General features: G+C 33.8%; 2 protein-coding genes across 5 annotated transcripts in view; one reads left to right on the top strand and one right to left on the bottom strand.

Annotated features, from left to right (window-relative positions):
• The window catches only part of LOC128988641 (arginine-glutamic acid dipeptide repeats protein-like), a 52,129-nt gene extending 39,519 nt beyond the window's left edge, over nucleotides 1–12,610 (bottom strand). For 3 of the 4 annotated variants that reach the window (XM_054410124.1, XM_054410123.1, XM_054410121.1), the window contains exon 1: nucleotides 12,351–12,610. The gene's annotated coding sequence lies outside the window, so the exon portion shown is untranslated. The remainder of the gene's footprint in view (nucleotides 1–12,350) is intronic. The other variant, XM_054410122.1, reaches the window with a different exon arrangement.
• Nucleotides 12,611–15,623: 3,013 nt separating this feature from the next.
• On the top strand, nucleotides 15,624–26,591 carry LOC128990293 (NADH dehydrogenase [ubiquinone] 1 alpha subcomplex assembly factor 4-like). The gene is made up of 5 exons (XM_054412619.1): nucleotides 15,624–15,770; nucleotides 16,110–16,361; nucleotides 20,177–20,271; nucleotides 24,183–24,402; nucleotides 26,116–26,591. The coding sequence occupies exons 2-5, from the start codon at nucleotides 16,205–16,207 to the stop codon at nucleotides 26,475–26,477; spliced, it is 834 nt and encodes a 277-aa protein (XP_054268594.1). The 5' UTR covers nucleotides 15,624–15,770; nucleotides 16,110–16,204; the 3' UTR covers nucleotides 26,478–26,591.
• Nucleotides 26,592–27,296: the final 705 nt, after the last annotated feature.

Here is a 27,296-nt window from a genome sequence, read left to right on the forward strand (position 1 = left end):
GTTGCCTCTTTCTCTTATCTTTGGAGTGTATACCCAAACTCAGGAGTATTTTGTCACCCTGAGTCCTATTTTGGAGGTTCCTTAGATGTACCAAAAGTAAGAGGCCTCGAAGGCAATAAAAACGCTTCCAAATCGCAAAAAAACCCAAGATTTTTTTGGGGGAAAGCCCGAAATGTTAAGGATCTAAAAACAATAAAGTCTGTACATACAGTAGGTAGATAAAAGACAAACTATTTTACCATCTTTAAGTTATCTTAGAATAAAAGCAAGTGACTGTAATTTATTACAAAGGAGTGAGTTATTAGTCAGTGAAAGCTACTGACTATTGAAACTCTCTCCCGAAACTCCGTGGGCATGTTCTTTAGGTCAAAGCAAACAAAATATATCAATGAATAATCTCTACAATAAATCATATAAACATATGCCCTATCTCGCTTCGTTTTCCGTCTGTCAGTGTGTATTTATTTTTTGCATAACTTCCCATAACTTTTAAATGACTAAGGTGCGAACTTCAAACTTGGTACGTGTATGATGACTAATAGGATCTATTCTTTTGCAAAGCATCAAGTTTCTACTTTCTACGATTTCAATATGGCGGCCATTTTAATTTTTCAAAGCTTTATAACTCAAAAACCATATGATTTATAAATAGGTTACAAATGACAAAAAGAATGGAAATCTAATTCCCTTTACAGAAATGTACAATTTTTACAGGGTCATTACACAAATAACGGAGAAAATTGTATTTTTATAAAGGTAATACCTGCTAATTTTTTTAATTTGCCCAAATGTTTTGTTTTAACTTTAGAAAATTTTATATTTCCCCCTTATTTGTGTTATGACCCTATACAAATTGTACATTTCTGTAAAGGGAATTAAATTTACACCCTTTTAGCGAATTTCCCATATAGGGAATAAGCTATTACCGTAGTACTCATAGTAAGACCTGGACGTGGGACCGTTTTTTTTTTTTTCATTTTGAGGTCCCTAGATGCCAAAAACACCACCCGTTCAAATTCATATATATATATATATATATTTATATATTTATGAAAAATAGAAAAATAGGGCTACTATATATAAATAAAGATTAAACATTAATAAACTTAGTACCCAAGTAAAATTATTTATTAAAATATTTACTGACTATAGTTTTGGCTCTAAGGCCATTTTCAAAGTCATAGAGCCGAAACTATAGTCAGTAAATATTTTAATAAATAATTTTACTTGGGTACTAAGTTTATTAATGTTTAATCTTTATTTATATATATATATGTGTCCGTTAGCACAATAAATCGAGCAAAAATGATCCGATTTTGATGAAATTTGGTACAAACGTGTAAACCTACGTTTATTCGAACGAGTTTGCGATCCAGCATGATCGGACCATGGGAACGGGGGTTTACGGGGTGTTTTATGGGGTAAAAGTAGGTTTTTCCCATTTTTGACCCCAAAAACAAAAAATTTAGCAATTTCTTTCCAAACCATTTTGTAGGGCTTAAAAAAACAAATAATTTAGTATATTGAAGCATTATTATTCGCCTAATGGTTACGGAGAAAATTTAAAAAAATTGTAAATTTAAAATATCCATGTTATTCTTATGGAGAATAAGTAAACTGTTGTAGTTTGCTTGTTTATGAACATATTTTGATCTAATTTGGAAAATGTTTTTATTTCTTACTAACTACTAACATTTTACAAAAAAAAAAACAGTTTTACCCTCCCTGATGCAGCAAACCTAAGTACCTACTCATTAAACTAATTCTATTTAAATCGGGAATAAATGTTATTTTTAAGTAGACATTTCAGTGTAAATCCAATCAGTCAAATGGAAATTCGCCTAGTCTGCAGGTTTGCTGCGGCGGGGGTATTTGTCATTTGAAACCTTTTTATAAACCCTATGGTTATTGAGTTTTTAAGCTTTGAAAAAATAAAATGGCCGCCATTTTGAATTTATAGAAAGTAGAAACTTGATGCTTTGCAAAAGAATAGTTCCTATTAGTCATCATACATGTACCAAGTTTGAAGCTGGTACCTCAAGTGGTTCCAAAGTTATGGGAAGTTATGTAAAAATACACACCGACAGACGGAAATTGAAGCGAGATAGGGCATATGTTTATGTGACATTTTTTGTTTGTTTTGATCAATGGAACACGACCACAGAGTTTTGGGAGAGAGTTTCGAAACACCCTGTATACTACACTGGAGTACCTATATTGAATGGTGATGATGATATAATCTGAGAGTAGAAACTGGCCAGAGGTTTTAATTTGCACTTTCAACACTAAAGGCTCCTTTCCTGTAGGTCGATATAAAATTGACAATTTGTATAATTTTGAAATGCCATTAATTATTTAAAGATTTTAGTATCAAACTAGAGCTCGCCCCGTGTTCAAAAACTTGACGAAAAGTATGTATTGTGCAAACTTCTCTATTTTCACCACACGCTATAAATAAATCATGTGATTGCAATTTCTTTCATTTGTTTTGATTTTCTCTTTAAATTTTGTTGTTATTTTGTCACCAACATAGCAACCCATAAGGCCCAATTATTTTTTGTGCTTATTTTTTGGGACTATTTTAATTCATAAAGGGACTCTGCACATCTACCGGCAAATATCTTTCTAACAGTGCGTAGATTTTCCCTTCGATGCACAGAAGCTGAGGAAAAAGGTTTTCAATTAACATGCTTGTCTATAAATAGCCTATACAGTATAGAACCAGCCCATATTTTAAATCTCCATAAAAGAAAAGTTTAATTTCCATTTTTGACCCAATTAACATAAATATTCTAAAAAATACAAATAATTTTCAAAATAAAAATAAAACCTGCACATATAGGATCTTCTTTTGGTTCAACCCGCGTGTAATTTGGTCCAGTAGTAGGCCTATGGTCAGGCTAGCTGTCAGTTTTGTCAAACTTTTTTTAATATATAAGATTCTGTGTTATAACAAATCAAATGTGTTTTTGAAGTTGCATCGCAACACATGACAGATCCGATACAGCCCTAGGCAGGTATTAATTGTCGAAAAAAATCCATCCAGGACCAGGGAACTTGATACCGGAACTGGGTTGGGTACTGTTTGATCCAGAGAATTTTTTATGACACAAAATTTAAATACGGTATACGAAATTCAATCACAGACACTATAGATACTCTGATTTTATCATTATAATATCCATCGATGTAATGCAACATATGTCTAGTAGGCCTATAACGTTATATTTTTCTGTTGTCAAATCAGCACACTACCTACTTAAAATTTTAAAAGTTGTAAAATGACTTATTAAAGATTTCTTTGAACTGTAATACCTTTTTAAAAGGTAAATAAGTATTGCTAAGGTGATTGAAAATATTTGTTTTAATTTATTGTGATGTATTTAAGCAAAATTATATTCATGAAAGATAAGCTTTTACTCTCATTTATTTATTTAATTTACGGCAAACACCATTTTTACAATAGTTTTGTATTTGAAAATGCACTCTATTTTCATTGAAAATTTATTGTACTTAATATGTAGGTAACTATAACTTCTCACAACTTTATTCATAAAAAGTAATTCCTGTGAAAACATTATAACATTCTATCCTACATTATTTACCAAGAATTGTTTGATTTTTACAGGCGGCTTCATGTGTAGCAAGTGCTCCAAGGGTCTAGGGTCCCAGTCACACTCAAATTTATTTATTACAAGTGACCTCGAATAGGCTATTACAAGATTTGTCAAGATAGCCTATCATTAGCCAAATATTAAAGCTAAATATTAGATTATAAGACAAATATTTTGTTTGAAGTTCTTAGTTAACAATAAGTTATGACTCATACATAAGGTAGGTACTTCTAGGAACTTTTACATTTGCCCGAATAAAATTTTAGAAAACAAGGTAACTTATTTTACATATAGGCCTACCTAGTTTGTAATTACATATTTAGAGTATTTACTTAAACCTACTACCGTACAGTAATTTGGACTAGCGTTTGCCTCCATCAGTCGGTGTATACTTTTTCTTTTTTTTTAATTATTCAATTCAATTTAGCCTATATTTCAAAATGAATTTTTCATGTTGAATAAACAATACCCTTCTAACACTATTTAATTCTCTTTAAATCACAGTTTGTTTATGCTAGTAAGAAAAAAGGAAGGGGGTAAAATGAGAAACATGTCTTACTCTTTGCCATGGAGCTCGAGTCACAGTTTTCCTGTTGAACAATAAACCAATTATTTTTAGTTACTTCAGGTTTCGATTTTTGTGTGCAAAGAGCTATTTTAAAATAGGCTAGTTAGAACCTATTGAATCACTTCCAGATAAGGAGTACGAACCTCAAATAAAAAAAAAACACATAAAGCTATAACTTATTATTAGAATGAATTGATTATTTTAAAATAAGAGCAAAAACATGCCTACCATCAGTGAAGATTAACTTTAATTATTCAAAAATGTTTTAATTTACTAAAACTCTAGGCTATTCAAGTATGATCATGTAACTTAAGAAATAAAATTTTTTGATCATTGAAAAAAATTAACACTTTTGGGATTTCTTACAAAAAAAATGTTTCCCAAATAAAAAAAAACTTAAAATTTGTACACTAGGCATTGGATTAACAGCAATATGTTACATTTTTGTTATAATTAGACAGTTTTTACAATGAATTTCAAATCATGCAAAGGTATCAAAATGCCATATTTTCATACATTTTACAACTAACAGTTCTATGTTTTTTATGTTTTTTTAAGTTAAAAGTGTAAGAAAAATTACAAACCGTTGCTATTAGACTATGATTTTATTTTATTTTTTTTCCTATGCAGTGTCTTAACCTATGTCAAGAATATAATATAAAAGAATATAAATGTATTTAAAACCTAAGTTACTGGAAGCATAAATAAAACAAGTTCTCATATTTATATAATTTGTATGATTTACAAAAATATTGGTTGCTCTGTTGACTTGGATATGACATCATGGTTTAAATAAAAATAAGTTTGTGAAAATTACGGATCTAGGCTGACTAAAATAAGACTACTATTAAAATACAGTAAGTGAAAATCTTATCTTATAAATGTAAAAGTTTGTAGCCTAGATGTTTGTTTGTTTGAAGTTCAATCACGCATAAACCACTGGACGGATTGAGCTGAAATTTGGCATGATGATTGCTCACATTCCCAAATAACATATAACTTAGGGAGTATTTCATTTGGTCCAAAATCGTTTGGTCCACAAGTTGTAAAACAGTTCGTTTGGTCCAAAATAGTTTGGTCCACAAGTTTTAAAACAGTTCGTTTGGTCCAAAATCGTTTTATGATCCAGTTGGGGAGTATTTCATTTGGTCCAAAATCGTTTGGTCCACAAGTTGTAAAACAGTTCGTTTGGTCCAAAATCGTTTGGTCCACAAGTTTTAAAACAGTTCGTTTGGTACAAAATCGTTTGGTCCACAAGTTTTAAAACAGTTCGTTTGGTCCAAAATCGTTTGGTCCAAAAGTACAGGCAAAACCAGAATTACAATTGTGTATTGTGGAGTAAACTTATGAAATAGACTGTACATTTCACTGTGGACCATTCGATCGGGTCGTTTTATTCAACACTCTATTACGAGTTCGTTTGGTCCAAAAGTATGAACTATTGCGTCCCTCACATAGAAGGCGTTCAAATAATCGCCGTCACGTCGTCAACCCAACCGCCTGCCTTCCGAGGCCTATTATTTGTTGTTTTGTGATATGTTTCTAAATAATATATATGTTTGAATTTCTAAACACGTACATATACATATATTTATTTATATTTAATGTGTTTGTGTAATGTTTACTATTTATCCCCAGTCAATCTTAAAACAACGTGTTTTAATTCCCTAGATTTGTGGATAAATATTGACTTTGCTTTGAGTTTGCATTTAATGTTAAACAGATGGTTTATTTTTTAATCTTACTAATATTATAAATCTGAAAGTTTGTGAGTTTGTGTGTGTGTTTGTGTGTGTGTGTGTGTTGCTCAATCACGCATAAACTACTGGACGGATTGGGCTTAAATTTGGCATGATGATAGCTCACATTCCCGATTAATATTAAAGCATATTATTATCCCAAAAATCCTTTCGGGCTCCGCCCCAGTGGCTCTACTGGCTCAGATGCTACTGTAAACCATCTGTCAAGATATAGGTACTACTGTAATTTAAGGTTTCTGTGTTTGGATGTTATTAGACACGATAAGAACACAATGAACTTCTTCTGCAGATGAACAATCTGTTGGTTACGAGAAATAAAAGCCGAATTAATAAATGCCACAATTCAAGCGCATTAAATTGACTCTGGTCTGAGAAACTGTTTATAGTATGGAGTTTGGGCCTTTTTGATGTCACCATCTGGGTAAGTAACTTTGAGAGATCAATGATTTTTGTTGCTGAGTAGCGCCAGTAAACATGCACAACACTTCTTTAGTTGAATAACATTCATTGACTCTATTGTGTATTCTTTCACTAAGCTGAATGAATGCATCAAAGTAAACTCTCTAAAAGTATGTAATAAACTGGAATTTAGGATTAACTTTCTATAACTTATCATGCATTTATTCATAAAATTATTAAACATTTAATCCAGTTACTGAAAACCACTATTATTTAAAAAAAAATATGGGCAACGTGCCTGAATGTTTGTCTCAGACAATTATGCATATCACAAAGAGTAGACCTATAATTGATGTACCTTAATGATATGTCTATGATAAATAAAAGTAGCCTATTTAACATTCATTTTCATAGACTGTAAAAGCCTTCTGCACTTTTATTATTAAGTATTGTATTACATAATGGAAAATTGTCCAATGATTAAATACACATGTATAACAATAATCTCGTGATGATCTGTCAGTATTGAATAATAAGACAAAATATCGGCAAAAGTAGTCAAAAAGGCAGACACCAACCAGTACAATAGATATAACATAATGCAATAAGAAATGATTGAAAGAGTTACTGTAATATTAAGATTATATAACTGTTCGTAATGGAACTTTATATTGCTAAACATGACATTATACAGAAGAACATCAATTTTAAAATAAGAAAATATGATCCTTATATATAATTCTGTAAGACAAAATTTTTACCAGGAAATTGTGGACGTCCAGAAAATATGAGTAGGCTAATTAATGTAATTTTCATGTTCTATTTTAACCTTTTGATTAAGAATTATAGACAACCATGATCAATAGTAAACACTCCATTGTAACCGGTACAACAATACAAATTAAGGTGTATGATAAACATTTAAAACACGTTGGTCCACTGAACACTCTGTATATTAGAAGGTCGCCAAATGTGATAAAAACTGTTAATTAAGATTTCCAACCGTATGATACACTATTGAGCTTTAAGTTTGTTTATGTACGCTTTAGTGGTTTGAATACAACAAAACATGGCGTCTTTAACGTTAAAAACATAGAAAGTCAACATGTTTAAAGCAAAAATTGTATTAATATTATTATTGTATACGACGGCGGATATTTGAACGCCTTCAATGTGAGGGACGCAATAGTTTATACTTTGGACCAAACGAACTCGTATTAATGTGTTGGACCAAACGATTTTGGACCAAACGAACTGTTTTACAACTGTTGGACCAAACGATTTTGGACCAAATGAACGAAAATATAAACGTACAGTATATTTCATAAGTTTACTCTACAATGCAACATTTTACTTCTAGTTTGGCCTGTACTTTTGGACCAAACGATTTTGGACCAAACGAACGTGTTTTTAACTGTTGGACCAAACGATTTTGGACCAAACGAACGAGTTTTTAACTGTTGGACCAAACGATTTTGGACCAAACGAACGGCAATATAAACTGTGGACCAAACGACTTTGGACCAAATGAAATTGGATAAAACGATTTTGGACCAAACGAACGAGTTTTTAACTGTTGGACCAAACGATTTTGGACCAAACGAACGGCAATATAAACTGTGGACCAAACGACTTTGGACCATTTGAAGATGATCCATAACTTACTGTAGGCATATTCTTATCTCAAAAATCCTTTTGGGCCCCGCCCCAGTGGCTCTGTAGTTCCCCATGTTAACCTGATGAGTATTCATGTTTAAAGGGAATTAAAGAATTTAGTCAGTTGTTTCAACTAAAAAAAGATGGTTCTATGCTATACAAAAGCATTAAAAAGTTATAAGATTTACCAACAGGGTGCAGCACTATAATTTTTTTTGCATTTATGTAAACGGCTAATTTGAACTAAGCAGCAACAAAAAACTGTGAAACGCAATGAGAACTGTCAAAGTAGGATTTTTTACAGTTAGTTGTGTTTATGTTTTTAATGTCATGAATAATTTGTGATTTTTTGTGGTTTTGCAATAGTTAATTTTTTTTAATTGTTTAGGTGAAGTGGTAGAACATTATGGCTATAGTAGATGTGTAATACCATAGTATACCATCAATTTAAAGAAGCAAATTTTATAAAACTTTGTCAACCCCCCCCCCCCCCCCCCAGTTGGCCCTTTGCCAACGCAAAACTTGAGTGTAGCTGCAATAAGCATTTTAAACTTATATGCCATCCCGTACGAAGGATGGGTACTCTGCTAGTATGTTATAAAGGACAATGCTTACAGTTTATTTTCCTTAATGATAATTGGTATTATTGGTTAAAGTGCTCGCCTAACAATCAAAAGGTCGCTGGTTTGATCCAAAGAAAAGTCAGTACGGTAGCTTTTTCATGGTTTGGACCTGGACATAGCTGTTCCTGATCATCTTATATATTTAAAAAAATTGGTTTTTCTTTGCCGAGTTTGTTTGGCTCTTCTACCCGACCGATTTTCATGATTGAAGTCTCAAATTGAAGGTATGCACGCACAGATTTGCCATCAAGCATCTACATATATTTATCTATAATCTCACTCGGCAGATACGTAAACAAAATTTACTCCCCATGGGATGTATTTCTTATGGGAGATAAATTTGGTTTTTCTTTGCCGAGTTCGTTTGGCTCTTCTACCCAACCGATTTTCATGATTGAGGTTTCAAACTGAAGGTATGCCCACACATATTTCACATAAAGCATTGACATATTTTTATCTATTATCCCACTTGGCTTGAAACACGTTAACGAAATTGGCTCCCCATGTATTTCTTATGGGAGTTAAATTTGGGTTTTCTTTTCCGAGTTTGTTTGGCTCTTCTACCCTAACGATTTTCATGATTGAGGTCTCAAATTGAAGGCTTTCACATAAGGCATCGACAAATATTTACCTACTGTACTCGTCCAAAACACATAATTTGATTTATTTTCTAATTCTTACTCAATTTCAGATGTACCTTCACCAGTTATAATTGTAAAATCCTATATATTTTAGCCTAAGAACCTTCAGTGAAATACTGGCTTTCATTTAAGGTCACAGCGATTCTGGAGAGGGTCGAGGAATGTTTCATCATAGCCTAGTAATAAATCAATACCGGTAAGTCTAGTAGTAGTGCGAACCAGCTGATTTGTTTGGAAACACACTCCAACCATTCCGCTTAGAGAATTTGCAAAAATGTCTGCTCCTTGCCCGCAACACTTTAACTATTCTAACACCTTCTTTAACACCTAACATTAAGTTAGGCCTAACTTATGATGATATTAGACCGTCACCTGCTTCAAAACAAAAAATTGAGCGGATCGATAATAGGCTACCAATTGCCCTTCAGGGAACGATTAAGTTAAGTTAATTATATGAATTAGCCTAAGTTACTTACTAAGTGACTTAGTTGACTAAGTTAAAGTCTCTACATGACTTGTAACGTGCTTTCCATTGTGAACTTGACATGAGTTATTGCTAAAGAAGCATCTAAAGTAACTTATGGAGTTGGTGACCGTGCGCTCGGAATGATCGAGTCCCACCTTGATAATAGGACTCAAGTAGGCCTAAGTTACAGTAGTGTCATAGGCAGGTGAATACTCAAAAGGGCTACAGTTCCATAAAGGGCCTACGATATATTATCCGATAAATAACGATATAGGCTATATCAATTTAAGGCAGTTTGATAATAATATCGCAATGATTTTATTTGTACCATATGATATTAAATTAAAACAAAAACAATAACATTGACGGATCTTTATATTTATTCGTTTAATCCCTTGTTTCCAATTAAATATTTAATAGGCCTACTAAAAATGGAAGAAATTGTGAATTTTATAAATTTATGTGATTACCATATCAACTCTTGGAAATTGCGTTGATTTTCTTTAAGAAAAATGATTTGATTCCAAAACAAGCTAAATGCAAAATAGCCTACGTGGAGACGAGATTAAGATTAGAATGAAATGCGAAAACCAGGTAGGTAACTTGATTTAGATGTCAAAAATAACGTTAAGACAAAATTTAGTTTAGTTTAGGCCTATATTTTTGAATACCGGTACACAGAGGATACGCCTCCGGTAACCGGACATGGATTAGTCAGGCAGTGACGTCACCGGGTTGTGGGGGCCCGGAACGCCATTACCACAACGATACGATGTACAGCCATCGGTGTTTGTGGTGTAGTGGATAGAGTGCTCGGGTGATATGCAAGAGATCCCTGGTTCAAATCCCAGCGGTAACTTAAACTTTTTGTCAAAGATATTGCTTTGAATGCCATTTCTTCTTAACTGTACCGGTGTACATCTTTTGTTAAAATTTTTGGCATTTAAAATGTTATTTTGTGAACATAATTTAACCTTCATTTGATTTTTTCATCATCAGTAGGCCTAAGTTTGGCTGGTTAGGTAAGGTAATGACAGTAACTGCCGGACGCCTAATCCACATTCGGTTACCGGACGTGTATCCTCTGCATTCTTAATAACTTAATTTATCGATAATTTAAGTTTTGGTTATGCTTAAGTTTTGGTTTTTTTTTTGTTTTTTTTTTTTGTTTTTTACTTCCATAGGCTATAAAACCTAACTTAGGCTAGGTTAATAAATTGTGTTTTTATTTTTTAGATAGGACCTAGCCTATATTAACTTAAATACCTATTAATAAAAACATAAACAAAACAATCAAAATCAATGTTTATAGTCGTGTTAGTTAAATGTTTATTTAGGCTAATAAAAAATGTTAATTGATAAGTTATACTTTATATCGAACCGAGCAAATTTTGATATAGGTAGGGCCTAAATACTTAGGTCTATATCGTTATTCATCATATAGGCCTAATATATTGTCTGCCCTAGGCCTATACGGAACCGCAGCCTTCAAAAGCTTTCAAGATCACCATGGAGTCCCACAAGGCTCGGTTCATGGGCCTTTTTTATTTATAGCTAACTTACAATCAACAACCTCCGTCACAATGGAGCCTAACTTATCTAACGATGTGCTATTGTACACGGATGATACCATTTCGTTCACTAAGCACACTGGTCATTTTACAGCTAAAAATTGTGTTAAGACACATAGGCTACTTATTGTTCAATGCATCTTCTGAATGATTCACCGGAAAAAATTGGCCCTAAGTTAAACAAGGTTAGGCCAAGGGCGCCAAGGCTAAATTTAATTGGTGAGTCGGTGCCTCAGTTGGTAGCGTCACGGACTTCAGGCCCACCAGGCAGCATTGTCGTGGGTTCGGATCCTGGTCACTTTGCCACTAAAATTATCTATCAGTTCAGTTACCCACCTTTGTACTGTACCGGCTCACCCCTTGCTTTGCTGGATACGTTCCACGCACAGATCTGTTGTCTATGTGGACGGGCAAATGCAAGGTTAAAAGAGGTCGCCAACCTCTTAAAAAAAAAGAAAAAAATATTTTATGGAAGCTTAGGCCTTACTTAAATAAGTTAGGCCTAAGTTTATACCAATCCTAAAATGGCTTCTCATGCATTTTAGGGCCTAAGTAAAATCTCAGACTAAAAAGTATCATAGGCCTAATACTTTTATGGAATATCTTAGGTACTGCGAGTTGAAGAGATAAAGTAACTTAGCCTTACAGAAAAATTGCTTGGCTAAATGGGAGCTAGGCGAGGTTACGTAGGACTAAACTTAGGCCCTAAGTTAAGTTAAAATAAGAAACAGATCAAGTTCAAAGGCCTAGGATAAGTTAATTAAGTTTACTAGCCAACTATAATCTGGACGAATTAGTCTATAGGCCTAATCATTATAGAAAGGAAATCATTTTTGCTAAGGCTTCTTGGCTATGTTTGTATTTTGTCTTGGCCAAGCTTCCCTAATCCCTAAGCTCCTTCATTGTCTTCTGCACTGTGTTGCAGTATAGTCCATAATAGAGCTAACTTACATCTTTTTAATGCTAAACACAACAAAGCGTCAAACTTGATCAAAATTTACTCAAAAAGCAGACTAAATTTCCAGATAATTAAGAAGCGAAAGTGTTATTACCTACTGAAAGTGGGCTTTTGATGAGGGTAAAAGGCCAGAGAAGGCATCAGCCTCGATTGAGTGTGGCTTGCAGACGCTGTTACTATTCTAAACAAACTTTATGTCTCTGAGTAAACTAAAAGTTATACATGTCTAAAATAAATTAAACTTCAACTTAACACAAAACAAAACCACTTTATATCACACATTTTACCAAAATACACCCACTCAATATCTAACATTCTGCATATAATCGATTCTCATTATTATACAGACACATTCACCATTATGAAGAACGCTTTCATTTTGCTTTTTGCATACAGGCAGTACATGTTATACTATAACAAATGTAAATATTGTATGAGGTAAATCATTATAATTTCTTCATAATTTCATTAAACTATTCTAAGGCTTATAGGATTTTAAAACAATGTTTACAATAAGTTGAGGATGATGTCTGAAAAATTTAGTTTCTTGTCGTTAAAAAATACCTTACCTTACCATCAATTATCATTATTGAGATGGGGACGCCACCTAGGTGCGTATTTTAACCCAAATATGAGTGAAGGATGAGTGTAGAATGGTGTGAGATGATCTATGTAGCTTTGTTACTGACTAAGATCAGCTGTTTCATTAGCCAGGATCATTTATTTAAAGCCCAATGATCAGTTGGGTCCAGTTTCAAACCATCAAAAAGATACTGACTTTTCTCAGGATCGAACCGGTGACTTATCAATTATCAATCATTGAGATGGGGACGCCACCTAGGTGCGTATTTTAACCCAAATATGAGTGAAGGATGAGTGTAGAATGGTGTGTGATGACTTGTGTAGTATTGTTACTGACTAAGATCAGCGGTTTCATTAGTCAGGATCATTTATTTAAAACCCAATGATCAGGAACAGCTGGGTCCAGTTTCGAACATTCAAAAAGCTACTGAATTTTCTCAGGGACGAACCGGCGACCTTTTGATTACTAGGTGAGCACTATAACCATTCAGCTACCCAGCCAATTACATGAAAGAGCCAATTACCATGTACATGAGAGAGAGCTTTCTACTTGATACTTATACTTACTTGATACTTTGTGTGCTGCGTCGTTGACCGACAATGTCAGATAGCCTGCGTTATTAATTTCATTCTGAATCATCAATGCTCAATTAAATTTGTTTCCACGTATAAGAACAAAACAGTGAAGTCTTAAGTTAATCTCATGTTATAAAAAACCCCCGCCATAGTAAACTTGCAGATTAAGCGAATTGAATTTGACTTATAGGATTTATACTCAAATATTTTCATAATTTTTCATAACAAGACTTATTATTTCCAATATTATATTATTTTTTTGTATTTCCATCAAAATAGTTAAACTAAAAATCTGCTTTTTACAGTACTGAGGAGTAGGTTTTATGTACTGGTAAGATGGTGATTTTGTATGAAATAATTGAGCGGAGCGAGTGAATCGAGCGAAGCTCTTATTTTATTAACTCCCAATATAAATAACATACGATTTAAACGAGGGCTTAGTTTTGCTACTGTGGGGAAGGTAAAAAAGTATATTTTTGACCAAACGATAATATTATAGCACGGCCCATATTCAACAAAGATCAAAATGAACATTGTAAACCATTATTTATTAACTTTAACGCTTTGACTGTGATAAACCATTTATAATGTATTGTTATCTAGTTTTAAAGTTGCATGAAACCTTTGCTTTAAGGGGTGATTTTCATTGCCTTGACACTATAGGAATAGAGAAAAGACAATATTGCCTTATGCATATTGTCTTAAATCAATCCTGGAGGCAATGCTGAATAAAAATAGAGAAAACCTTGACATTCCTTTTACAAAACTGGAAAAGATTAAAAGAAGCCATATTATTATGGGTAGAAAGTTGTGGAATAAACTGTCGCCAAGAATAATTCAACTCCCTTACAATAGTTTTAAGAATGCAATTTATGAATGGCTTGTCAGAAACCCCTGTATAAGATTGGTGATTTTTTTGCTTTACAACCAATGATATAACCACATATTATTATCTTATTCCAGCCTTGAATGTCTTTTTCAGGGAATGGGCACACGGGAGGGACTAAGGCTAAAGTTGTAGTGACCTCATATCTCTAGTGGCTAATGCCTTCTCTTGAGGCAACACGAATACCGTAACGAAACGATGTGATGTGATGTGTTCGTGACATAGTTGGTAGCGTTTCGGATTAAAGTTCAGGAGGTCCCGGGTTCGAATCCCGCTGGCAGCACTATCTTTTTGTCAATACATTTTTCATATCAGCAAGTTTGGTTGGTTAGGTTAGGTTATGACAGTTTAATTTTATAATAAAAATTTTAAAATTAATTTTATAATTAATTATAATTAATCATTAATTAGATTTTTATCTTATATAGTTTTTATATTATCAGCAAGTCTGGTAGGTTAGGTTATGTTATGACAGTTTAATTTTAAAAATTAAAAATTAATTTTTTAATTTTAAAACAATATTTTATAATTAAAAAGTTAGTTTTATAACTAAAAATAAAAAAAATAATTTAAATTTTGTCAACTTAGCAGTTATAGCGGCGAACGCTGACACTACAAGATATGTTAGCCTTAGTCCCTCCCATGTGCCCCACCGTCTTTTTCAGCCTGTCTATGCTTATCTGCTTTTGTACCTTTTTATTTGCATGATGTGTAAGTTTAGGTATCCTAAAACCTTGTACACTAATATTGTTTACTATTATTATTAGTTGACTGAACTTGACTTGTGCCTCTTCCAGCATGTATTTATATAATTTGACTCTGTCTCATGCATTCTATAGACGAATAAATTAATATAATTTCATTTCATATCTTTCAGCAACTGAACATTCTAACATTTGCTTTAGCCTTTGGTTTTAGAATCAACAGTAGCAGGGGGGGGGGGGTTGAAATTTATTTAAGCTTTTTTCCAAGAGCCGGGTTGAGACTAACAACTGTGCCAAATTAGGTTCGTTAAAACTTCTTAAAATACTTAATTTATATCACAAATGCGGGTTTAAGTAACATCCTTAATATCGGCATATCGGTTAGAAACACTTTGAGCCAGCAATCAATCCCTGTACGAAACAACGGGAAGTTTAGTGCACCAAATAAAAAATCAATACTTGTTTGGTTGGTACTCATGAAATCTAAGTTAGGACGTGATCCCCTCCCCTTGAATTTCGCTGTCCGACCTTCGGCCGCTGTGCTGGTTCGACCGGGCGAAATGCGATGCGATATTCATTCGAGACGAAAGTCGAAACACATTTTATCGTCTGCTACGCTGTAGCTGTAGTGCTGTGATGTTGTGTTCTGTTCTGCTGTCTGCTCTTTCATACGCCTTGGTCTGCTCCTGCTGTCTTCTGTCTGTGACTGTGTTGTGTGTGTTCAGCTTCAGCAATCTCTTCTTCATTGTCACATAGAAGATTCGTAGTTAGTGATTTTTATTATCCTAATTACTAAATTCTCTACTCTTGAAGTTTTGCCTTAGTTTTCTTATTCGTTGACTCTCCGCTCATTTATTTATTACTGTACTGTGTGTTTAACATTATGTAACTCTATTAGGGCATAGGCATATTCCTCAAATTTGAAAGTCTGCTATTTTAAAACTAAATAAATTAGGCCCAGACCTAAAAAAAGTTGCCAATTTAACATAAAGGCAAATTTAGTAGCCTACAGTTGTATTGATTTGTGTCATATCCTAATCACAGTTTCTAGCTTTTGTACAGTAGGCCTACATCTACCTAACTTATTTTGATTCTGTATGACTAGGTTATGGAATCTGTCTGGAAACTTTTACCCTAGGCCTAAGATGACCTGAACACCATTTAAGTCTACTAAGTGAAATCGACTTCTTATCTTTTGATATGGGGCAAGCAATAACGAAACTGACTTCACTCACACTACGAGAACTGAGGAGCTTCAATGTGGAGAAAAGGGCTGAAAAAGTGATTTCTAGGGAAAAACCAACTCCAGCACCCATGTACCCGTCCACTATCAAAGAACTAGAACAGTTAAAAGAAGGTAAGTTAATAAATAACTTCTTGATTAACATGGTACATGTTATTAAATTAAGAGTTCATGGAGTTTATCGGCGTCAACTGCGTCGTCACTAACTTACTATACAATAGCCAGACATTTCGCCCTTAAGTTATGAAGTAGCATCCTCAGTGGCTAGGCCGAGCCTCAGTCTAGCCACTGAGGATTGGCGTTGTTCATCTTCAATAAATATTTCCAACTCATCCACTTTACTGAAGAGACCTCTAATATTCTGATGGATGATTTTTGGACAGTAAATGTCAACACAATCAGAATGCCCCAGGGACACCCACAGGTCTGCATCCCCTAAAAAATGGCTACCTACCTATTTGTGATTGTGCAACTTTTAGAAGAATGGTAATACCGGGAAGTGGAACTAGGCCCTACTTAGAGAATTTCCAACAAATGGGCACATTTAGGGGGTTTAGTTGACTTGTATGGCTGATTTTCACATGACATTGATGTGATGGTACTTGGAACAGGGCCTGATACAGGATGGGATATCATCAAAATCATGGGATTGCGTATCTATTTTGTAAGGAGCACAACCAGCCCTTTTTGTGGGCTCCTTTGTTGGAGTCCTTATGGTAGTTATTTGATAGGCTATTGACAATGTGATGTGATATCGTGTAATTTTTAGATCTCTTCTTATAGTATTTTTCACGTTGAATGCAAAAATGCAATCAGTTTTTGTCGGAAAGATTCCTAAGTTGCCGTAAAGTTAAATAATTAATATTAAGCTTCAGTTTTCTTGGGTTATTCACCTATTCGTGGTTTGGACGACTCCCCCAAAAAGATAAAAAATAAACTAAATTTTTTACAAAAGAGAATAATTTTAATATAAAAATTAAACTCAAGTTCTAGTGGCGACTAACCCTAAAAAGGGTGGAAGGTTTGTGGAGTGGAAACAGCTGTAAGTTGTTTACATTCAATACTAAACAGACAAAACCACACACGACGCCATGAGAGCAAAATCAGAGTTACAATATGCAATACCGGTAACTCGATTTTTAAAAGAAAATGGACTTCGGCACCGTTTAGAAAATACAATAGCCTAAATCAACTACGATAGGTATATAAACTATTAATCACATCAACATAAATAAAAAAAAAAAAAAATAGAATTTATTCACGTAAAATATCAGTAAGTTAATAGAAGCTAGGCCACTGCCGACATGATCGTCCTCATTCCAATCCTCAACGTCTGTTAATGAACGTGCCAGTTTTTTTAGTGTGGCCTTGGCCATAGTGCATAATCACATAGTACATAATCCCATTGTGCCTAAAAGTGAAAACGTGGCACAGTGCATAATTTCATGTATCAGCAACTAATAAATTATGTTACATAATCTAATCTAACCTAACCTAACGCAACCGAACCTTAATATTAATTGTTAAATTGCATTTTATGTCAGAAAAGGCGTGTGAGGAAGATAGGTCGGACTTTATGCGGATTCGTGACTGTATTAAGTCCTTTAAAGTGAGGTTAGATTAGGTAAGTTAAAGGTTAGGTTATAATGAACCGACTCATTAATTTATTGAGCGCTCAAGCTTGCACATTTTTGATATTGTTATTTCATTGTGTTTCACCCACTATTTAATTGTGCAAAAACAGTCTGGAAGTAGCATAAATTAATGAGTCGGTTCATTATAACCTAACCTTTAACTTACCTAATCTAACCTCACTTCAAAGGACTTAATACAGTCACGAATCAGCATAAAACCCGACCGACCTTCCTCACATGCCTAAATAAGAACTGATTATTTGGTTTCAAAACTAATTGATTTCATTCCCCATTAAGTCGATTATAAACAGCTGTTTGCTCTCCTCCTCACTCAGTCCACAGTCCACATACGGACCCGTCCAAACAACGCTATATTACCATCCGTATAGCTCAATGAACCTTAGATTAGTAAAATTTTAACCTTCGTTTTACGGCCACTTATGAATCTCTCCGACAAAAACTGATTGAATTTTTGGATTCAGCGTGAAAAAAACTGTAAGTAGACATCTAAAAATTACACGATATCGCATTGTAGACATATCAAATATTTTTTTTGTGTAATTGCCTGGGGTGGGTAAAGGATGGTACTGGGACAAAGGTTATGTTCTTGTAAGACGAGGTTAAGGATTGAAGTTCACGATTGGTTCTGGAAGTCATTTGGTTCAAGAGTGAAAATTTAAAAACGTACGTTTTCATGTCCCTGGCCTTTTACTTCGTAGATACTGGATTTGTAGTTTATTATTATGTGTTTTAATATTTTTTGGGACGGGGGCAACATGTTACACACATTTATTTGGTTTTAAATAGGTTCTAGGTATTTTTTTTCGTATTTTTAAAGTCTCGAAATTCACGACCATGTTGTGTCCCCAGGGTACATTTTCCAACTTTCACGCTGTTTTTAGACTAATTATTCATGCCGAAATATATAAAGCCATATTTTTAGGTCATCAATGGTTATTAAACTTACAAAAAAGGAGCATATTATAATTTTATTGTCATTGCAAACTGACTACTATGACAAAATAAGTCTGTCCCTCGATTTGGCGTCACGACCATTTGGGAAAAATTTTTAACTTTGGAGCACGACAGTGGCAAGCCTGGCGTCGATGGAGTCAGTTGGTTTTAGAGACTAGTTCGGGGTGTACGTCAGGATTGTAGTGCCGGTCGTTTCGAGTTGAAAGGAGGAATTACAAGATTAATAAAGGAAAGATTGTGTTTTTTGTAATTTTGGTGTGTCCATGACCGTACGTAGTCATTCGATGAAGTAGACATGGTGTTAATTTTTGTTTATAAGATATTTCAATTGCTAGATTCACCTAGAAGTTCACTTTGTATCCTCGAACATGAGGTGCAGGGCTACCGCCAGAACAGAGCCAAATAGCACGTAATTTCACGACCAAAGTTTCACGACCATCGCGGGTTTTTTCACGACCAATCCAGCCTTATGGATTATAGTGTGTTTGGTCGTGACAATAACTTTAATATAATTGTAATTTGAACAGTTTAGTTCAATTGAAACACTTATTTTTATTATAACTAACATCATAATTGAAGGATTGTTTAGAAAGATTTAGATTATTTCAGAAATTTCACGACCGTACCGCTTGTCCCTGACCATCACGTTTATGATTTCTATCATAAAAATTTAAAAAATTAAAATATCGTCATATTTCAATGTTTTATACCCAAAAGAAGCACAGCTCTATACAAACATAACGATTTTTCGGGTCTCAGGTAAGTTTTTTTGGAGTTATACAAATTTAAAAAGATTTTATTGGCTTTTTTCAATTTTTTGAGTTTATTTATTTTTTTCTAGAAAGACCAAATATACCAACAGCTCAGTGACCTTTTTATTGTATAATGGTCATAAAAGTAAATTAGTTTATAGCAAAACATAGTTATAAAAATAATATTAACTATTTTTAATATTCATTTAAACGTCTGTTATGGTCGTGACAGGATTTTGTGTTTCTCCACTAAAGATGCTCTTTTTTTTAAAAAATACCAAAGATATTGCGTTACCATGGACATTTTATGAAACTTCAAATGTTAATAAAATAAAAATAATAATAAAAGTTTTGAAAAAAGGGGAAAAAAATTTGCAAAGTGCTTTTCCTGAAAACGTACGTTTTTAAATTTTCACTCTCAAACATTAAGTACATTTTACAATTAGTAAGTTAACAGAGGCAGGGAGAAAGAGAAGTCAATAAATCTGTTGTGTTGTTCTTACTCCAGTGATAACAAGATTCTCATCACTTTCTAACTTAAAATAAATATTTCTACTGTATTTTTCAGACAATGTATCAACCGAATACTTGCATAAAAAAGATGAAAGACTTGATGGATATTTGAAGAAAGTGTATGTTTCTTCCCCGGATCCAGCCCCTCCAGTAAGTAGCCATGCTAACTTACTTTGTTGCATTGTAAAAAAATAGAATACACACATACCAAACAAAGTTTAAAAACATATATATATATATATATATATATATATATATATATATACTAGCTGACCCGGCGAACTTCGTATCGCCTAAGTTATAGGTTTTCCCTAAGACAGACCGATGGAAAGATAACGTTTAATTTTCAAGATGATCTCGTTCGCATCGCTCAATCACGTCCTGGTTGAAGTTCGTTCGCTACGCTCACTCACCTTTGGGTTGGAGCTCGTTCGCTGCGCTCACTTGCCTTCAGGTTAGCTCGTTCGCTACGCTCACTCGCCTCCAGGTTGAAGTTCGTTCGCTACGCTCACTCACCTTTTGGTTGCAAATTAGCTGTTGTCATAAATGTAAAAGAAATAATAGTGCTGCACCCTGTTGGTAATCCTTGTAACTTTAATGCTATTGAACATCATAGAACAGAACCAACTTGTTTAATTGAAACACCTGTTAAGATTCATTAATTCCATTTCTCATAAGGTTAACATGGGAAACTCCAGAGCCACTGGGGCGGAGCCCTTTTAAGAATTTCGAAACGGGAAATAGTTTACGCCCGATTCGCATACCTACAGAATTTACACACCAAATTTCATAACGATCGGTGAAGTCGTTCCGGAGGAGTTTGCAGACAAACACTGTGACACGAGAATTTTATATATTAGATATAGGGGCCTATATATTAGTCTTTGCAGTATTAAAATGTTTTTGGACATTGTTTAGGCCAACACCCTTGTACATGTGGATAAACAAGTTAATACAAAATACTGATTTGGCGAATGGGCATGCAGGAGGGACGATGGCTAAAGGTGTGGTGACGTCATATATTTAGTGGCTAATGTCTTCTCTTGAGGCAACACAAGTACCGTAACGAGACGATGGGATTCCAGTGGCGTTCGTGGCATAGTTGATAGCTCATCGGACTAGTGTTCAGGAGGTCTTGAGTTCGAAACCCATCGGGGACACTAACTTTTTGTCAGATTTTGCATTATTTGATTTTTATCTTATATCTTTTTTATATTATCAGCAAGATTGGTTGGTTAGGTTAGGTTACGACGGTTTAATCTATATATATAATACGCTAAGCCGATTTTTGTAAACATAATTAAAAAGTTAATTTTATAACTAATAAACGGTATCAGCATTCTGACACATACTTTCTCCCATAAGTTTGTCAACAACCTTTATCATGTGTAAGCGGTGAGAGTGAATATACGGAAATGGGATTTGTACAATTTTCTTCAGAATTTAAAGGACTATAACATACTAAATCTTTATCAAAATCGTTCGAGCCAATTTTGGGAAAATCTGATTTTCCGTTATTTTATGGGTTTTTTTATGGGAAAAGAACATAATTTACAATAACTTTTGAACCGTAATTTTTACAGAAATGGGATTTGTACCATTTTGTAAAGAATATAAAGGACTATAACATACTAAATTTTTATCAAAATCGTTCTGGCCATTTTTGGGAAAATCCTATTTTTCCGTTATTTTATGGGGTTTTATGGGAAAATCCCCATTAAAAATAAAAATTTCTAAAAAATGAAAAGATCTATCAAAACTGTAAGGACCATAACATACTATGTTAAATCAAAACCGGATTTTTGTTTAAAATCCTATTTTTCGTTATTTTATGGGGTTTTTATGGGGAAATAACATAATTTACCATAACTTTTGAACCGTAATTTTTACAGAAATGGGATTTGTACCATTTTGTTCAGAATATAAAGGGCTACAACATACTAAATTTTTATCAAAATCGTTCGGGCCATTTTTGAGAAAATCCGATTTTTCCGGTTTTTTATGGGTTTTTATGGGAAAATCCCCATTAAAAATCAAAATTTCAAAAAAATGAAAAAAACGCCTGGAGATACCATGGATTAGAACCTACATACCAAATTTCATCGAAATCGGACCACAGGTGTAGTCTCTAGCTCTGTACACATCCAGACACACAGACACACACACACACACACACACACACACACACACACACAGACATCACTTCGAAAACCACTTTTTTGGGTCCAGGGGGACCCAAAACGAATATATCCACTCAAAACTCAAACTCGAAAATTTTGACGAAAACAATACTTTCTCCATATACTATGGTATAGGGGGAGAAAGTAAAAATTATAAAATTAATTTACATTTTTCAACTTAGCGGTTCTAGCGGCGAACGCAGACATTACAAGATATGTGAGCCATCGTACTTCCCCTGTGCCCCACCGACTGATTTGGTTTGTAGGCCTTTAACCAACATATGTTGTAAAGTAGGCCTACTAGTAGTTTATATTCATAAGCCTTGCTAGGTGACATTGTCGCAGCGAGAAATGATCAAATCAATGTGACCATATCAGTCAATCAAGAGTCACGTAGATACAGTACCATACCATAGAATTTCTTTGTCCAGGGAGCCAACTTATCGAGTGTAGTAAAATTTTTTGCTTGCATATAAATATCAAAAGTAAGCTAAAAAATACCTGTAGCTTTCATTGCTGAAGGATATTCACTTTTTAACCTAAATCCTGGTTTACAAGGGTCGAGTACGGCGGGCGAGTCAGTGTGCGAGTTGCCACTCGCTCATTAACTCGCTTGGTGTAGACATGCAGGCTTTGAGCAACGGGCGAGTTGATAAAAAGAGGTCAGTTGAGAGCGAGTCGAGTGATTTAGTTGAAAACCGAGTTGCTCGGCCCAGTAGCTACCCCCACCACCACGATTTGCCCGCAAAACATCTTTTTACTGCTATTAAGTGAGTCCAGCGACCACAGAATAAAAATATTTTTTTTTAATTTTGTGATCGCTGAGTGAGTTGATCACAACGATCAGTATTAAGGTTAGTTCAGTAGTGTATACCTAATCACCTTCAATACTCAATGGTTCAGTTGAACAGTTGGCCCTGTGTTGCATTGTCTTGCTGTTCGTAAATCTACTCACTCTTATAAAATTCAGTTTTCAAAATTGTTGTGCAACTGAAGATCTACAGTTCTACTAGAACGATTTTATTAATCAATGGGTTGTTAGAAAGCTCACTCCCTAAAAATGTTTTCTATCAGAAATACATTGAAAACAGTGTTTTCACATTTCTTTTATTTGGAGGCATTGCCTTGGCTTATATATTTTATTTTAAAGAAATGCAGTACCGGTATAGTAATTTGTAGTAATCTTATTCTTTTCCACTTTGGTCTATAGCGTAAGTTATTTGCAAAAAAAACTTTTAAGCAACCCCTGAATTTAAGAGGTGATTCAGTTTTAATTCTAATAATCTAATTCAGTGATTTAATTAATTTATAAATTCAGCATTAAACTCTTGAAGTCCCATTTTAAACTCAAACAACATTTAACACAAAAGCTACGGTATACGGAATACTCTACACCACAGAACACAGAGAAATTATAAAAATTACATCTCTGTGCCTACACTGTCGCTGTTCGAAATAGGAATGCGTAGACAGTCTAGTTGAACAAATCAACAACTGGGCCTAGTAACTAGGCCGAATAACTCTTCTGACATACTCGACCCGTGTAAACCAGGCTTAAGATCTTTGTAGAACTCTCCCAGGTTCTTATCTGATGCAATTAATATCCAGGAGTTGAGAGATCCACAAAAATATCCAAATAATGTTAATGTTTTATCTTAGTGTTTTTAAGGTAAATTGAGCAGTCCTATATTAGAACAAAATATCATTGTTGTATTTTTTTGGTTCTTGTAAAAACTCCTAGACTAGGCTAGAGTATTCATGGATAAACTCGCCTAATTCAATCCCTTTTCCAAAGAAATTTCATACTCATAAACCAACATGTCTTAATTTTAAAATCCAACCAAAATTTAATAAAGTCATATTTCTATTTAACAATTTTAGTTGGAGAGAAAAATAGACCCAAAACGACCATTACCAATTATTAGAACAACGGACAATGAAATAACCTATGGCTACAGTGCAAGTGAAGAAGCCCTTGTACCTGAGGGTAAAGTGACTCTGAAGCAAGCTCTTGCCTTCATCAGCAGTCATCAGGACGACCCAAAGAAGTACAGCCAAGCGGCCATTGCCTCTCAGTACAAGATAGCACTTGCAGACTCAAGTAAGTTTACTCAAGTCTTTGTATGAAAAATCGAGGGCACTGGGCTTAATTTTATTTGAAACTGTTTTCCCTAAGCTCTTGGAGATCCAGGGATAAAATTATGAATTTATCATGCACATTTTTGCTATGTTTTTGGTACCCCAATCGTATCCAGACAAATTTTTTAATTTGTTCGCACAAAAGTGGTTAGGGGTTGCAATATGGCAGAGGTAGGTAAAAAGTAGAAAAAAAGAGTTTAGGTGTGATTCACAAAGAAAACTTACATTTAGACAATTTCTATCCGTGCTGCGCCAACACTCCTGGTGGAAGCATTTCCCAAAAATTAGTTAGACTTAATACAGTACACTCTCGATTAACCAAGGTTGTTGGGACTGAAACTACCTCGGTTACCGAGAATCTCCGATAACTTATATTATGTCTCCTAGGTTTTGAGGTTAATAGTACCACATTATGTAGTCCTGTATGATGTTGTATGTTAAAAGTTAAAAATACTTACAAAAAAATAAATGATCAATTAGTATTTTCATGTGAACATTTGTTTAAAAATAAGGTAGGTGTAGAAGAAAACAACAACTAAAACATGCTCAACACTACTTAAATTGACTTAAAGAACTTTAAATACAGTATTATTAAAATTTGACGCTTCTAAAGCGAATGGGCTTAAGTACATATGATAAGCTGATGTAGTTTCGACCCTTTATCTTGCCAGCCACAAATTTTGCTAAGCCAACACACTAATTATTTTTTTTTTTGAGCTGACCTGAGCTGTACTTGACATAATCATGTCAATATCAAAACATCGAATAACAAAGGCTGACAAAAGGTGATGCCGAGCCAGTAATGCCACTGCTATTGTTTACGTTGTGCACAACTTATCGAGCTTGCCAAAGGTTGGCAGCCAAAGTGGTGTCGTCTGATTTTCATTTTCTAGGTTATTGCGGATCATTCATAAATTAAAATAATACTTGCGTAATTATTTCAAAGTACTGTATTCATTTTAAGAAATCACAAATTGCGGTACTTTCCTGTTAAAGGGAACATTCATTATTATCGATGATTTTTGTCTCGATATATCGATATTAACAAATTGAAACATATCAGCTGACAACTACGATAAATATTGTTCAGTATCAACAAACAATAATGAAATGAAACTGTAAAAAAAAATAACCTAATATAACTAACCAAACTTGCTGTGTAACATTCCATGTTTAACTGGCCTTTTCTGTTATCAAAAGGAGTTTTTAAATAGTACAGCAAGTTTGGTTGGTTATGTTAGGTTAGCTTAGAACAGTTTCATTTCTTAATCCATAATAGACTATTTTAGCCTAAACAAGATCAGTTGTAAATATGTAATGGATCGGTAAACAAAAATATCGATATATCGAAACAAAAATCATCGATAATAATGAATGTTCCCTTTAACAGGAAAGTACCCAAATTGCTAAGCTATTTTTATTCGACTTTCAATAGAAACATTCGTAACCAACATAATTAATAAGCTTGACTCCACAAAGGGGAGTATTGATAGCTTTTAGCATTTTATGTGAAGCTCCAATAAAGGCATAAGACAAATATTTCTAGAAGCAATAATATCATTTTCACTTTTCCAATTCATAGCTCATGTATACAGGAAGCCAATGTATATTGTATGATGCTTTTCATTTAAAAACATCACAATAATCTATTTACTCACTTCTCTTATTTTTACAGATGATATCCTAGAGCACTTCAAAATGTTTACAGTAAGAGTGCAGAAGAAAGAGGTTGACCCTGAATCTTTATCAGCTTACGAACGTCTTCAACTTAAAGTAAAAAATATGACTCCTTTAAGCTCCGCTTCTCTATTGAAAGAAATGAAAGCGGTTTATGGTGATCTCAATGAAAAGTCCCCCGTGGTGAGTAAGGACGAAAAAGACATCCAGTCCAAAAATATTGTCCAGATTGAGATGAAAACACCGAAAACAATTGAAGATTTTAAAATAGAAGGTAACACGAAGGCGGAAGAAAAAGAAAATAAGAACGAAGTAGGTAAAAAAAGGTCTTCAAGAAAACATAGTCAAGAAAATGGATGAATTTATTAATGCTTATATAGGTTTAGTTATTTAATGTTGTATAGAAAGCTAAAAGTTGATAACTTATTGTAAATAATATCGTTAATGAATAAATAATGTTATCTGATTAAAATACCCAAGTTAATTTATTCCTTCACACAATAATTTTCAGTTTATTAATAAACATATTTGTAGGTAATTAGCAGAAAGAACTAATAAAAATAGCTCTTTAGTCTCTGCCGTGTACAGTATTTAACAGTATTTAAATATTAGAAAGTTCAGCAGCTCCCTTAAATTTAATTATTAATTTTGTGACTGCCGGGTTTATGCAGATTTATTAGATGCTAATTAATAACTGCTGACTTCACCTTATTACTTTCTCCCTCTAAACTAAAAAAAAGGTTATTGAAGTGATCTTTGTGGATGTGTAACGCTACAGACGACACGTGTGGTCCGATTTTGATGAAATGTAGCAAGTGGTTACTAATTCATGGTATCTCCGGTTTTTCTTAATTTGGATATTTAATGGTATAATTTTTCCATAAAACCCATTAAATAAAGGAAAAATTAGATTAAGGCTTGAACATTTTTGATTAAATTTTAATTTGATTCCCCGGATGCCCACTTGCAATTTTTAATGGTTTGGACCACTTTCCATCAAAGCATTAAGCATAATATTGTAAAAATACTAATGGACAAGCTAATGGGAGAAAGAATCACTTAATAAACTAATAAACAGCTGTTTTTGAACGACATGCTTTTTAGGCGAGGTGTTATTATTGATGTAGATTTTTGTGGGCTTCACTCACCTTTATTTTTGTTCGTGATGTCCGGGACTCG

This window comes from Macrosteles quadrilineatus, unplaced genomic scaffold (assembly GCF_028750875.1).
Source record: "Macrosteles quadrilineatus isolate MER2022 unplaced genomic scaffold, UCM_ALF_1.0 Scaffold_3__2_contigs__length_128488019, whole genome shotgun sequence".
Taxonomy (NCBI): Eukaryota; Metazoa; Arthropoda; class Insecta; order Hemiptera; family Cicadellidae; genus Macrosteles; species Macrosteles quadrilineatus.